The sequence below is a fragment of the Phyllobates terribilis genome, unplaced genomic scaffold, assembly GCF_046119375.1.
Source record: "Phyllobates terribilis strain yellow unplaced genomic scaffold, ASM4611937v1 Scaffold_5__5_contigs__length_657084704, whole genome shotgun sequence".
NCBI lineage: Eukaryota > Metazoa > Chordata > Amphibia > Anura > Dendrobatidae > Phyllobates > Phyllobates terribilis.
In genome coordinates, this window is record NW_027362765.1 from 151169598 (window position 1) to 151184271 (window position 14674).

The 14674-nt window shown below is 42.2% G+C and overlaps 1 protein-coding gene across 7 annotated transcripts in view; it reads right to left on the reverse strand.

The window, feature by feature from the left end:
* Positions 1-3927: 3927 nt before the first annotated feature.
* Positions 3928-14674, reverse strand: part of GPATCH8 (G-patch domain containing 8) — a 53086-nt gene continuing 42339 nt past the window's right edge. For 4 of the 7 annotated variants that reach the window (XM_073683196.1, XM_073683199.1, XM_073683200.1 and 1 more), the window contains 5 exons: positions 13597-13664; positions 12985-13071; positions 11531-11674; positions 8708-8838; positions 3929-8207 (listed from right to left, as the gene is read on the reverse strand). In XM_073683196.1, coding sequence (XP_073539297.1) covers positions 4637-8207; positions 8708-8838; positions 11531-11674; positions 12985-13071; positions 13597-13664 — 4001 coding nt within the window. In that variant the 3' untranslated portion in view covers positions 3929-4636. Of the gene's footprint in view, positions 8208-8707; positions 8839-11530; positions 11675-12984; positions 13072-13596; positions 13665-14674 lie in introns of all 7 variants that reach the window. The other 3 variants (XM_073683202.1, XM_073683195.1, XM_073683198.1) reach the window with 2 other exon arrangements.

The window sequence follows — 14674 nt, forward strand, 5'->3', positions numbered from 1 at the left end:
GCAGAGAGCACAGCACTTGCAAGGAGTTTGTCATGTGGTTGCTGCTGTCTGTGAAGGCAGTGATCAAGATGACTTTCGAACAAAATTCTCACCTTGAAAGTTGCCTTTGTGCAGAGCAGGAACCAGACTCCAAACTCATTACACCTGGCAGCAGCCATAGATAACACTTACACACTTCGCTCTCCTCAGGGAGCAGGGGCAGAGGCTTCAGATGCTTCCTCCTCTAACTGATGTCAGACAGCTGATTGAGATCCGGCTGGCTGAGGTGGAGTTCTCACTGCTGAGAGGGAACTGAGCATACTCGACTGTTAGTAAGACGATTAGACGGCCGGACACAGAAGCCAGAAGTGCTAACCCTAGAGGGCGCTATATGACACTTCAAAAGGTACACATTATTTTAATGGGGCATTATTTTTAATAGGTTTAAATTACAAGTGTTTCTTTCCTTCAGGTCTGCAGTATTACCAATATGTTTTATGGTGGCACTGATTAATTTTTGAGCCACAAAAATTTGGAAACATTTAATTAAGAATAAAAAAAAAAAAATTACTTCACCTTGGTTTTTGATTTAAACTATGGGCACCGTAATCGTGCGATGATGCCAAAAGGGTTAAGGAGGGAGCCTAGTGTAGTTAACCATCAATCGAGACAGACAATTTTTAAAATGAACTTTTGTTCGTGGAAAAACCCCTTTAAAGCTGAGTTCACACGATGCGTTTTTCATGCTTTTCCGCGGCGTTTTTGCAGTTGCGTAAACGCCGCGGAAACGCATGAAAAACGCATGGTAGAAGGGCAGCAATGTTCCCCAATGGAAATCCGCATGTGCTGTGCCCATGATGCGGTCAAAAATCCGCAGCATGTCAATTAATTTTGCGGAAACGCTGCTCTTTTGCCGCCATTGACTTGCATTAGACCGCATGGAATCCGCATCACTGTATATGTTGATGCGCTTTTCATGCGGTCTAATGTGCGGATGGGATGATACCCGGGTGTGGATGAGAGGACTCGCATCCAGACCCAGGTACCATTAAAAAAAAAAGAATAAAATAAAAAATATATATTCTCACCTTCTGACGGCCCGCGCTGCGTCCTGCCGGCTTCCCGCGCACTTCGCGGTTGAATGAAGGACCTTCGCTGACGTCAGAGTCATGTGACGGGTCATGTGACGCTGACGTCGGAAGGTCCTACAGTCTTCACTGCCGGCAGCCGGGACCGATGAAGCAGGACACCGGGGGCCATCAGATGGTAACGTATAGATTTATTTTTTATTTTTTGACATCACACACTATATAAATCCATGCCGGTTGCATGGATTTATATAGTGTGAAGTTGACAAGCACTTTCCAAGTGATGCTAAAATCGCTTGGGAAGCGCTTGTCAACCCGCATGCGGAAATGAAAGTGAAGACCGCTTCATTTCCGCATGTCCCTGGCAGGAAACCGCATGTACAATCCGCATGCGTTTTTTCCTGCCAGAGAGATGCAGAAACGCTCAGGAAAAAATCCTGAGCATTTCTGCATCGTGTGCACATACCCTAATGCTGCTGTGTCTGACCGTGTACAGAACATACCACAGCTCCTGGGCAGGGGAGGAAGCAAAGACAATACAGACATTACAGCACGGGATTCATTTTGTGAGGTAAAATATTGTTTTAGGTGAAATAGTTTACCTCACAAAATGAATCGCCTGCTGTAATGTCTGTATTGTCTTTTGCTTCCTCCCCAATTATGAAAACCCCTTTTTAAAAAAAAACAAACAAAAAAAACCTTTGCTTGTGTCGCTATTTTCTGATATACAGTGCTGTGTGATGGCTTATTTTTTCCGCCCTGAGCTGACGTATTCACTGATAACATTTTGGGATAGATATGATGTCCTGATCGCCTCTTATTGCAATGTTATGGCAAGCAAAAAAACCAAAAATTTGGAGTATTGATTTTTTTGTCGTTATGCTGTATAACGATTGGATTAAATTACTTTATATTTTGATAGACTGGACTTTTTCAAACGCAGCGACACTAAAATGTGTATTTTTTTTATTTTTAATGGGTCAAAAAAAGGGGGCAATTTGAACTTTCACTTTTTTTTTTAAAACTTTTAAACTATATTTAATAGTCCCCTTGGGGACTTAAAACTGCGATCGTCTGATCGTGCGGACAATGCTATGTATAATTAAAATCACAATCTCCTATTAACGCCAGCCATTAAATCAGCCATCATCTGCTGGGAAAGATGCAGACTCGGCGTGCGAGCCCGCATCAATGTCAGGGACACGACATATGACATTAATGTACGTCATATGTCATAAAGGGGTTAAATGCTACGGTCAAGCATTACAGCATTTAACAGGATTTAACCCCTTTCCGACCAGGTCAGTAATAGTACGCACCTGGTCGGAAAGGCCGGTTCAGCGGGGGCTCCGGCGCTGAGCCCGCACTGAACCGGGCACATGTCAGCTGATACTTACAGCTGACATGTGCCCGCAACAGCCGCAGGTGGAATCACGATCCACCCGCGGCTGTTAACATGTTAAATGCCGCTGTCAATCTCTGACAGCGGCATTTAACTCACGCTTCCGGGAAGCGTGTCCTAAGCCCAGCCCATCGGTGACACAGTCACATGATCGCGGGTCATCGATGGGTGGGCATGACAACCCAGGGTCTGCAGCTGGATGACCGTGATTGTCATGTCTCAACTGCTATGAGCGCCACCTAGTGGTCGGCGCTCATAGCAAGTGAGCATTTCTGCTGCATACAAGTGATCTGCTTATCGCCTGAATGCAGTAGAAGCAATCAGACAACTGCAGCTTCTAGTCTCCTATGGAGACTATTGAAGCATGCAGTAAGAGTAAAAAAAATGTTTTTAAAAATAGTTAAAAAAAATATATATATAAAAGTTTAAATCACCCCCATTTCGCCCCATTCAAAATAAAATAATTAAAAAAAACCAAACACATACACATATTTGGTATCGCCGCGTTCAGAATCGCCCGATCTCTCAATATAAAAGAAGAATTAATCCGATCGGTAAATGGCGTAACGAGAAAAAAATTCTAAACACCAGATTTACGTTTTCTTGGTCGCTGCAACATTGCAATAAAATGCAATAACGGGTGATCAAAACATCGGATCTACCCCAAAATAGAATCAATAAAAACGTCAGCCCGGCGCGCAAAAAATAAGCCCTCACTCAGCCCCAGATCCCGAAAAATGGAGACGCAAAGGGGCTTGGAAAATGGCATTTTTTTTTTTTTTTTTTTTTTTAAGCAAACTTTGGATTTTTTTTTCCACCACTTAAATAAAAAAGAACCTGTACATGTTTGGTGTCTACAAAATCGTAATGACCTGGAGAATAATAATGGCAGATCAGTTTTAGCATTCAGTGAACGTGGTAAAAAAAAGGACCCAAAAAACAACTGTGGAATTGTATTTTTTTTGCAATTTCACCGCACTTGGAATTTTTTTCCCGTTTTCCAGCACACGATATGGTAAAACCAGTGATGGCATTTAAAAGTACAACTCGTCCCGCAGAAAATAAGCCCTCACACGGCCATATTGATCGAAACTTAAAAAGGTTCTGGCTCTGGGAAGAAGGGGAGCAAAACATGAAAACACAAAAACAGAAAGACCCATGGTCGTTAAAGGGTTAAACATGGCAGTCATCACTCAAAAGTTTTCTTAATTTTTAAAATAGTTAAAAAAAAACAAAAAAAAAACACTTATTTTATTGGGGGAAGGTGTCTGCATTTAAACTGGGACTGCTATCCATTTTCCAGTATTGAACATTTAATATATTGAAAAGTACATCTGTAACAAAGCCCATAATCATTCATTTACTATTTCTTCTATTCCGAATAATCCGCTAAAAATTATCCAGGTTCACAGAAATGACCCAGTACAGGGTTAAATAACTCCACAGCTAATGTAACACAAACCGTTTGTTCTTTTTATTACACGTTATAATATTACATGTTTTCTGCAATCCTGAAAGGTTTTCTCTTTATTACTTTTTTGTACATTGTATCATACATAAACCTCAACAAAAAAAAAGGATTCTGATAAAATATACATGCCACAGCAGCAGAAATACATTTTGTTGCAAACTAGCTGAAAACTATAGTTTTGCCCTTCAGATTATTATACAACTACAGCAAGAAAAAAGTATAGTACAAAGTGCAGATGTCGCATAAGACCCCCATCCATTGTGGACATGGAGGGGCCCACATCATTGTTAGTCGCATTGACATCTTTGCGCTCCCCAAATCTGGGGAAAAGTCCAATCTTATCTTTGCTTGTGGTAAGAGGTTGGTTTCATACATATATAATACAGAATTTGGGGCAGGGTATAAAAGTAATATTCACCTTCATGTGTAATTTTCATTCATACAACTTGACCATTTAGTTTATCCAAGTCTCCAAGACAGTGTTAAAACATAACTGGACCTGGAAAATCAAATGAAGCACAGAAGAACTGGGAGATGAAAAGGACCCAGCAGAGATGGGATAATTTCCTCCATTCAGATACAGGTGACTGGAGGGCCTCTTCCTTTACTGCCCATTACAGGCGTGTCTGGTCAGGCTCCAATCCCCTTCTATTGCGCCATAATTTGTCAGGTAATAGTGTATATTCTAAGATCAGATCAAGTCCCATGGCTAGGTGGGTGCTGCAGGTCTTGGCCTGAGAAGATGGGATGAAGGAGAGGATGAAGGTGTAAAGCTGTGGCAGCAGCAGCTGAGGCTGGCCGTGGAGCAAGCAGAGTTGGGTAAAGAGCAGCATGGGGGACATGATGAAGAGTCAGAGGACCAGCAGGGTGTAGCGCAGAGGCAGGAATTATGTGTATTGGGTGACTAGCTAAGAAAGCAGCAGGGTGGGCTGGAATTAGAGAGTGGGTAAGGTGTGAAAGAGAGATAGGAGCTAAATGTGGCTGAGGGATGTGGTGGACCTGTGCTAAAGATTGCGGGTGATGTTGGATACCAATAGCCGCTGCAGCGGCAGCATGCTGGAGGATGGCATGCTGCACAGTGGTAATAGAGGCAGCAGATACTGGGGTTGGTGCCTGCTGAATATGTATAGGCTGGAGGGTAGGTGTAACAGGCTGCAGGGCTTGCGGGATAATGCCTGCTGGGAAATTCTTAACTTGCTTGGCTAACAGCTGCTGTTGTATATGCTGTTGAGCAGCCTGTTGTAGTTTGCTGTATTTTTCCATTTCTTCTGGAGTAAAAGTGATGGGCTGGCTTTCTAGAGGTGCTAATGAGCCTTCCTCCTCTTCATCCTCCTCCTCTTCCTCATCTTCCCCATCTGGCCGTATAGAATTTGGATCAACTGTGACAGGAGGATAAGCTGAAGCATGAAAAAATTCAGAATCGGGTGGTGGAGGCATCATTCTACCATGGAGAGGTGGAAATGGAAGACTTCCGTTACCCAACGGGTTAGGTGCAGTTCCCTCTCCAAGGTCTTCAGCAGGTGGCTCGCAGCAAACGGGTTCTTCTTGGGACAGAGGCTCCGCTACAGATGCAGGAGGTTCAGACTCTGGGACATTATCCACCTGGACGGAGGTCTTCTCTTCTTTCCCTTGCTCCCCTTCTAAGGAAACTGATGTCTCTCCAGACTCATTCTCACCTTTCTGATGCACCGTGCCTTTGGACACCATAGGCAGTTTGCCTATTAATGGGAGATGAGTAATTTTAGTACCAAGAGCAGGTGGCAACTTTGGACCAAAGTATCCCTGAGGTGGGTCTTTTACTTTTGAACCTAATTTGGAGCTGCCATCATCCGTTGTGCTTGCTGCCTTCCCTAAACGTCGAGACTGGATTTTTTCTAGGAGTTGTTTTGCTGTTAAGGAACATCTCCCTGTATCTTTCTCAGTGCTACTGCGAGGGATGTTAGTGCCACTTACTCCTCTCGTTTCTGACCCTCGGCTGCTCTCTCTTCGGCTACCAGAACGTGAATAATGCGGAGATTGTGAGCGATAAATCTTAGAGCGATTAAAGTCTCGTCTACCACTTCTACTGCTATCTACACTATCCCTCCCATGAGATCCTTTTCCAGAATGACTGCGAACACTTGTACTCCGATCCCTACTGTAGCTACGGCTGCGCTTCCAGCTGTGACCAGTTAGGCTGCGGCTCCTTTTGCTCCGACTCCGGCTACTACTACTAGATCTACCTCTACCCCGACTTCTACTTCTTCTTGAGCGACTTCTGCTTCTAGAGCGACTACGACTGTAATCAGATGACGAATATTTATGTCTAGTGGAATGTCTCTTAGAAGCCACAGAGTCTGAATCTGAACCAGGTGACCGTCGCTTGGATCGCCTCCTTGATCCACTGCTATAGTCACTGTAGTCACTATCTGAATAACTCCGATCATGACTATATTGGCTTCTATCTGAAGACCCTTCTGAACTGGAAGAATAAGACCGTCGCCTCTTTCCAGATCTCGACCGACTTCTTGACCGGTCACTTGCAGACTCATACTCATCGCTGTACCTAGACGTGGATTTTTTCCTACTGGCATTGTCCTCACTATCATACTCTGCACTACTTTGGCGGTTTCTGGCCTTGGTGGGCGTATTTCTTAAAGAAGAGGAAGATGTTGGTTGTGCAGGAAGTAGAAGCGATTGCTTGGGCTCTGTTTTAAATTTTTTGTTCTCTGGCTCTTTGGAGGAAGAATGAAGGTCCTGTTTATTACTAGGATTACCCACACTGTCTTCTTTAGTCAGCAGCTTTCCTGGTGGCGCTGTATCTTTTGAGCGACCTCCCAATGCAGGAGATGTACTTTGCTCTGTATCTTCTACCTTTAACACTGTTCTGGAAGAAACTTTTGACTTCTTGTGCTTATGCTTCTTCCTTTTCTTCATTTTTGGTTCTGCACCTTCGTCTCCTTCTTTGTGTTTCCGTTTACGCTTGCCACTCTTCTTGTGCTTTTTCTTTTTCTTCTGTTTGTGAGTCTTCCGCGTAGCTTCACCTTTGTTCCCTTCTTCAAGGGGTTCAGGTTTTACATCACTAGAAGTAGCAGTGGAAACTTTAGGTTGTGCTCCACAAGTATGTACCACTGGGACGGATTCTTTTTTAACTGCGGCATTCAGCTCTGTGCTTGAATCAGCATCAGTTGCACCATCTTTGCTTGTACCCGGGTTATCTTTAGGCTTCTCCACAGCTTTGGCTTTTCCATCTTTGTTTCGTGAAAGTTTGAAGTCAAAGTATAGTGGGTTACAACTATAGGAGATGGAAGGTTCTGCTTGGGTGAATATTAAAAGCTCAGAGGGCCACTGCAGTGTTGTGCTCTCATCCTTGCTTAGGACTGGAAAAAAAGGACCAGTTGGGTGCTTGGGCCTCTCCTGTTGTTCTTTCACTGGTGTGGGGGAAGTTTTTGGAGACTCTTCATTTGTAGCGGTAGATGCTTCTTTGTCTACCACATCATCTTTCTTGTCAACTTTCGATAAAACTGGAGAAGCATTGCCTACAACTGGCTGAGACACAGAAGACTTACCATCACCAACAGTATTCTTTTCACTTTTATTTTCGGTCTGTTTGACAGGCTTGGCGTTGGTAACGACAGTGATCTTTTTCTCATTTTTCTGTGTAACACTTACCACCTGTGTTTGCTCTGTGGATCTCATGAAAAGCAAAAACTGGAAGTTTGGTTTTACCTTACAGTGAGCAGGTGGCATATAGTGATAGTACTCTGGTTCACCAGCATGAGTCCCCCTTTCTTCGCGTTTCATCTTCTTCAGTTTTGATAAAGTGCTTGCAAGGGATGCGCCATTATCTTCTTGGCTTTCCTCTTCTTCCACTTTACTTTCATTCTCTTTGCTGATCTCTCCATCTATTGACTTTACAGAGCATATGAGATCAGCCGGTACCTTCTCCTCTTCCTCCTCTGTTGATCCCACCTCTTCACCATGGTCCTTGAAGACAGCTGCAGATGACTCTAACTTCAATGATGTTTTTTTGGCAAATGAAAAGGAGAAACCTACTTTCTGAAGCGAGGATGGGCAAGAGGAGCTTTTGAAACCAAAAGTTATGGCTGGGGAAGTGGGTTGAGTAGGAGCAGTGCTGACAGCTTGACACAATTTTTCTTCCTGAACTAGTTTAGGACTGTCATGTGTGGTTGAGCATGTACTGACTGGAACATCATCATCTTCCACAGCTTCATCATCAAGTGCAACAGTAGTTGTTTTGAACATGGGACCACTGCCTGGGGCACTGCTAGAAAGGATAGATAAAAAAATAAATAAATAAAATGAATGTGGGCAATTGTGTGCTGTCCACATACTTATTTGAAGTGAACCTGTCACCTTGAAAACACCCTCCAATATGCAACTAGAATAAGACATAGTAAGAGACGGTGAGTACATTGAGGTCTAGCTTTGTGGCCAAGTGCGCCTGGCCAATTCATCATTATTTACTCCACAAAAGTGGCATAAATTACAACAGAAATGTACACCAGTCAAGGCGTACATTTCGAGCAAAGACACATGGTGGTTGAAAGATAAGCCTCTTAATTAATTTGGTGCATTTTATGCCAGTGCACCCTTCATTATGGCTGGATTACAAGCTGGCAGTCATAATGAATCAGGGCCATGGTGTAATATCCTAATGTGTAGTTGATCTCTTCAGATGCCATTTCAGCACTGAAGATAAATAGAACATTTTGAGATAAAACAGTACTTATGTAGAAAACCATTTTTTTCTCGTTTCCTACTCACCTTTCAGACTGCCTCCTCTGCTCTGCTAATTCAAGAAGACGTCGCAGAGCTTTCTCCTGCTTGCGCTCATCTTTCCGTGAACGAGAAGAAACATTTCGGGCGAACTCCCTCTGTTTAAGGTCCTTCAATCTCTGCATATAAAAAGTGTGATACGTAAACAAAAATCATTTCTAGCAATAAAAATCCATACATTTCCCAGTAAGGAGACTGCAACAGCCCCAGGAATGATTAGTAAAGACATTTGGGAACATGCTTTGGTTGGGGAAAACCAACCAAACTAATGAAGGGAAACTAGTGTATTATATCGCCAACTACTTCTTGGGACTACAGATATCACATTAGTTGCTGTCGACCTACAGACATTTTAAGCTTTTATGAATTATCAGCTGTGTTTTTCTTTTTATTTATAGATAAAGTAAACCTCTCTACTTGTCATTTTCCTCAGTTAGCAATCCTTATAATGAAATTCTCCTTATATCCCCCTCAGGCGGGCCTCCTGGTACACAGATTTAGGTATGTAAAGCCAGGTTTAATCTCCCGACCAGGGTTTATCTGTTAAGCTGGCTGTGATGTCGGAGTTATTCTGGGGAACTGAAACCATCATGTGGGCATATAAATAAATGCAATAATAAAAATGTGCCCAGCACAAATGGGATTCCATCGCCTGCAATGGTTAAATATGGCAATCAAGACTTACGGGGGAGTGTAAACCCACAGCATGCCCTAAAGTCTGCCGATTTTCTCTGCGTGAATAGGGTTTGTAAACCGCGTCTACTAGCTATATTCTACATTTCAATGTGGTTACCGGTGTGAATCAGAATGATTCTCACAACACTGAACATGTACTTACATTTACATAGAACGGAAGAAGCATCAAATCTCTCATAAGAAATGTTTTGTTTGTTTTTTTAATAAGGAAGTTATGCTTCGCATTAAAAGGAAAATTACGACAGCATTTTGCATTTTTTTTGTATATTTATATAGGTTGAAAAAAAGACCTAGTACCATCAAGTTCAACCTTTTTCCACTAAATTATCTATACCCCACAATGTTATGTGTACTAAGGAAATCATCCAGGCCTTTTTTAAAAGCTGTTATAGTGTCTGCCATAACTACCTCTTGTTGTAGGGAATTCCACAGTCTGGCTGCTCTAACTGTAAAGAACCCTTTCCTATTTAGGTGCTGGAATCGCCTTTCTTCCATCAGTAAGAAGTGCCCCCTGGTCCTTAGTATGGTCTGAGACATCTTTTTTCTAAGCTAAGCAAGCCCAACCATCCCTTGTAATAATCTAGCTGCCCATCTTTGAAATGATTTTAACTTCTGAACATCCTCTTTAAAATGTGGAGCCCAAAACTGGATCCCGTATTCTAGATGTGGCCTCACCAGTGATTTATAGAGGGGTAATAATATGTTGGGATCACAGGATTTTAGTTCTCATTTTATACACCCTAAAATCTTGTTTGCTTTTGCGGCTGCTGCTTGACATTGAGTACTGCTGCTCAGCTTACTTGTAACCAAAATACCTAAGTCCTTCTCCTCTTCTGTAATCCTGAGTAAACTCCCATTTAATGTATATGCAGCAATAGGATTACTCCGTCCTGCATCACTCTACATTTATCAACATTAAATCTCAAAAATGTCAATAGTAAAGAAGCACTCCAGTCACAATGTTTATGCTCTAATACATTGCAATCATCATATTATACAGAACTGTGAACTTCCAATTGCTAATTTTGTCCTTATATTCAGTTAATGCTTCGGTTTTCCGTTAGATCTATGACATCATGTGATTAAAAACTGACTAGCTGAATCCTTCTAAGCTCTATACAGGAAAAGGAGGTCAATTTTCTCATGAGTCGCCACAAAAGTCTATGGTAGGTGGGTGTGGGTGTGGGGGGGGTGGAGCTGCTGGGTCAGAAGTTGAAGAAGGGAATGATTTATGCAGGGACAAAAGACTTCCTGTTTGTACATAGAGTAAGAGCAGAGAAAAGAAGAATTAGCAGTGTTGAACGGCAAAATGAGCAATTATATGTATAGTGCGATATAACTGATGATTGCAATATATTAAGAGGATAAAAACTTTCACAGGAATGCTTTTCTAAGCAAAGTATTAAAGCAAATCAAAGAAACAATGTCCCACATAACTTCTGATTATATTTAGAGCCAAGCCATGACCGAATTAACTGCAAATCACCAATATTATTATTGGGACAGATTGACAGGCAGTATACTGTGGATTGTATGAACAGACAAGACGCTGCACAGCTCATCATCATGCTCTTAGCCGCAGTACGCAAAATATGCTTGGAAATATGGTAGCTAAATTATTGCCTTCGAAGGTCACTATGGAAAAGTATAAAACTAGAATTAAGTTCTGCAACCTTTGCTCCTTGCATATAATTAGCCACCCTCCTCTCACCTGTCTAGGAAAAGAGTTGAGGAGTATAGTTGGGATCCAGATACACAAAGGGTCAGACCCAGGAGATACAAATCCACAAAATCTGTTGTGTGAATTTCTGTGATTCTCCTCTGCAAGATCTCTTGCCAATCTGATTAGCATGAGGTCTCTTACTTTATCACTTTTTATATGTGATGAGTGGTGTAGGCTGTTGCCAAACTCATCTGGTCGAGGCAAATTCAAATACCCAAAACACTCGGGCGTTTCAATGCAAAGCGGTCAGAGAGACCCCATGAACATTACTCAATTTTAAAAATGGACCTTTAGTTCCCTAGAAGTGATAAACAGCAGCCCCCTGTGAGCATGTTTAGGGGGCAGTGGGGTGATAACATTGTAAACTATTGATAGAGTGTGTCTTTCCTCACCTGTTTATGTGCGTGGTCATAAGAGTTTATGTGGTTGTCAAACTCCTGGTGCTTCTGATATTGCTTGTCACACAACTCGCAGTAGAAGTTAGCCCGCAGCTCTTCTAGGGCTTTTGCAATGGCTTTCTCCTTATCCACAAAATCCTACACAGACAAATCTCCAATGAATATATAGGCATTTAGAAAACGATGTTATCATAACATCTAAAAGGAATAAAGAAAATCAAAAGCAGAGACCTTAAAGCAGTGGATAGAAATTAATTTAGAGGGGTTTTCCACGAATGAAAGTTCATTTTAAAAATTGTCTGTGTCTGACTGTGTACGGAACATACCACAGCTCCTGGGCAGGGGAGGAAGGAAAAGAGTATACAGACATTACAGCAGGGGATCGCAGAGGATTCATTTTGTGAGGTTAAATATTGTTTAATTAAAAACAGGCAGAGAAGTGTTTTACCTCACAAAATGAATCCTCTGCAATCCCCTGCTGTAATCTTTTGCTTCCTCCCCTGCCAGGAGCTGTGGTATGATCAGACCATGTTCCGTACACGGTCAGACACTTTTATTCATGGGAAAACCCCTTTAACTTATCAGATTAGGTCATCAACAAGGTGGGGGGTTCGACAAGACACCCCAAAAATAAAATGTTATTTCCTCCGTCCGAGTGTAAAACAATGTACAGGGGCGAAGCACAAAGCCTCCATAAATGATTTAGTGGCCATATATTGTTTACATCTGGCAGAGCCCATAACCGATTGTTGGGGTGTGTATATCTTATATTGATGACCAATCCTAGGATAGATCATTGGTATGTATAGCATACACATTAGATGGCTGTCGTTTTTTTGAGCGCTCCGATGCGCTCTCCGAGACAGCTGCCGCCTCCAGACTTATCTGGCAGAGGGTCATCTTGGGAACAACAAAAGGACCAGCAGTGGGAAATCTTCACTGACAATCAATCACCCTGGGCCCTATAAACATTAGAGTAGTCCGAACACACAGATACCGGTAGGTTTGGACGACATTAATGTAATATATATTGGACTTTAGTTCTGGACAACCCATCATATACTTAGTGAAGGAAGTGGACAACTAAAACACACCTGAAGGAAAAGATGGGGGTGTAAGAGAAAAACATATGTGAACTCATACATGGTCATGTTATGGCTCCATACTTTAATCCTATGACAGATAAGTATCTTAGCAATATGACGCTAGCCCGGCTAGTCAGCAGCATTCATTTTCAGGACTGTATGTGATGTTTACAGCTCATCAGTGGCTCCATTGCTGACATGTAACATTGCTGTGTAAGTAACAAAGGGGTTGACCAATGAAATAAATCACCAGTTCACCACACATTTAACCACAGCACTATCTGGTGAGAGCCCCAGCAATCATGTATTCACCAAATATATTTAGTGGGAGAACCGCTACCCATAAAGAGTAGAGAGAATCACCTTATACTTTTGCCTTAGTTCTTCAGTGTCTTCCTTCTCTATCTCCAAGACACGTCTTCGTTCTGTGGCATCTTCTGCATAGTCCAACTGAAGCAGGAGTGGATTATATGGAAAAACATTAAAACTTGTAAGAATTAGAGAAAAAAAACCCTGGAACTTCTTATATATATATTTTTAAAAAAACACAGCCTTAGCATCGATCAGGTACTATAGGAGTACACAATTGTGGACCCTCGTCAATTAGCTAGAGCAAAGCGCTAGTACAAAAATGTATCTCATTCTGCAGAACTTAGTATGTCCTTGCAGTACTCAGAGCGGTCATTGGTCTAAATAGCACTGCTGTAATGCCTATTTTGCCGTATGGTGGCGCTGCAGAGAATTTAACTTTGTGGTTGCTGAAGGTCTTGGGGAATGGACCCTCTTGGGGGAACCATCCAACCACATAGGAATGTTCAAGGCAGATAAGCCGTCTAAAATGAGATTTCGTTGAGTTTTTAGGCATTTTTCTCTGAGGTTTTTTTTTCTGTACCTACGAAAAATGATAGATTTAAAGCTGTGTTTGGGTTGGTTTATTCCATACAGTAATTATTTTACGTTAACAAAAATACACACCTCCATTTCCATACGTCCCATCCCCATTACGTCATATTTAACCACGATAGGGATAGGATCAGTCCTGCCTGGAAAGAAACAGTTAAGGATGAAGGTTAAAAACGGTGAACCAGATGAGATGAATTGGTTATTCAATGGGTTTGGGTGGTTAGACAATTTTGCCTTGAAGTGCAGAGACCAGAAAGCTACAGTGGACCAAACAATAGTCAGTCATTCTCACAGCTTACCCGTTGGCACCCATGACGGCGTATAGTTCAAGCAGGGGATGGCCTTTCCCTTCTGATATATACCATAATGAACTACTGGATTAACATTATTCTGAATACATAAACAGAAATGCACAAAGAAAAAGAAGAAAAAGCACAAAGATGTCATGCTGCAAGCAGCAATACACTACAAGTGCATGATAAACGGGAAGGAATAATGGTCCCAAATATCCCTAGCTGAACGGCTCATGCGTGCCTGGTAAGCTGTGAAAAAGACTAGATGCAAATAAAGAATTGACTCAACTAAATCAAACTAGCAGCAGATTGAATTTTATTTTGTTTTTCTCGCTTCGAAGAGTATCCGAAATCCACTCAGAACCAGCCAAAGCAGGGATGGGAATGGGACAAATTAGGGAAGAGCAGACAGGCAACTCACTACCGCATCTGATCCCAGACTGGTGCATATTCCGTTTTAGGCTACATCGAAATGGGATGCAAGTCTGGGACACAGGGGGAGGGGGACTTACCTGCATGGGATACCCACCTTGTATGAAAAGACAGACTGTTAATATGTGGTTGCCCAGGTATCTGGTATGCATGTGGCACACACCTGAACATTATACCATTGGGCTTGTTCTCTCAGTCAAACACTATGGCTCAAGGTCCATTCAGTGGCATTATTAATAGGCTGTACGTGCAGGCTTTGGGTTGAAGGCAGCTTTATATTCTGTGGTGCAGTCCCCAATGTACTGTCAATAATAAGACACTCAACAATTAAAAGTAACTTTCACCCCTGATATCCCTTCTGCACTACGCACTAGGTATGGGGTGGAAGCTGGAAGACTAGCCACAGGGCTACCCAGGAAAGGTAT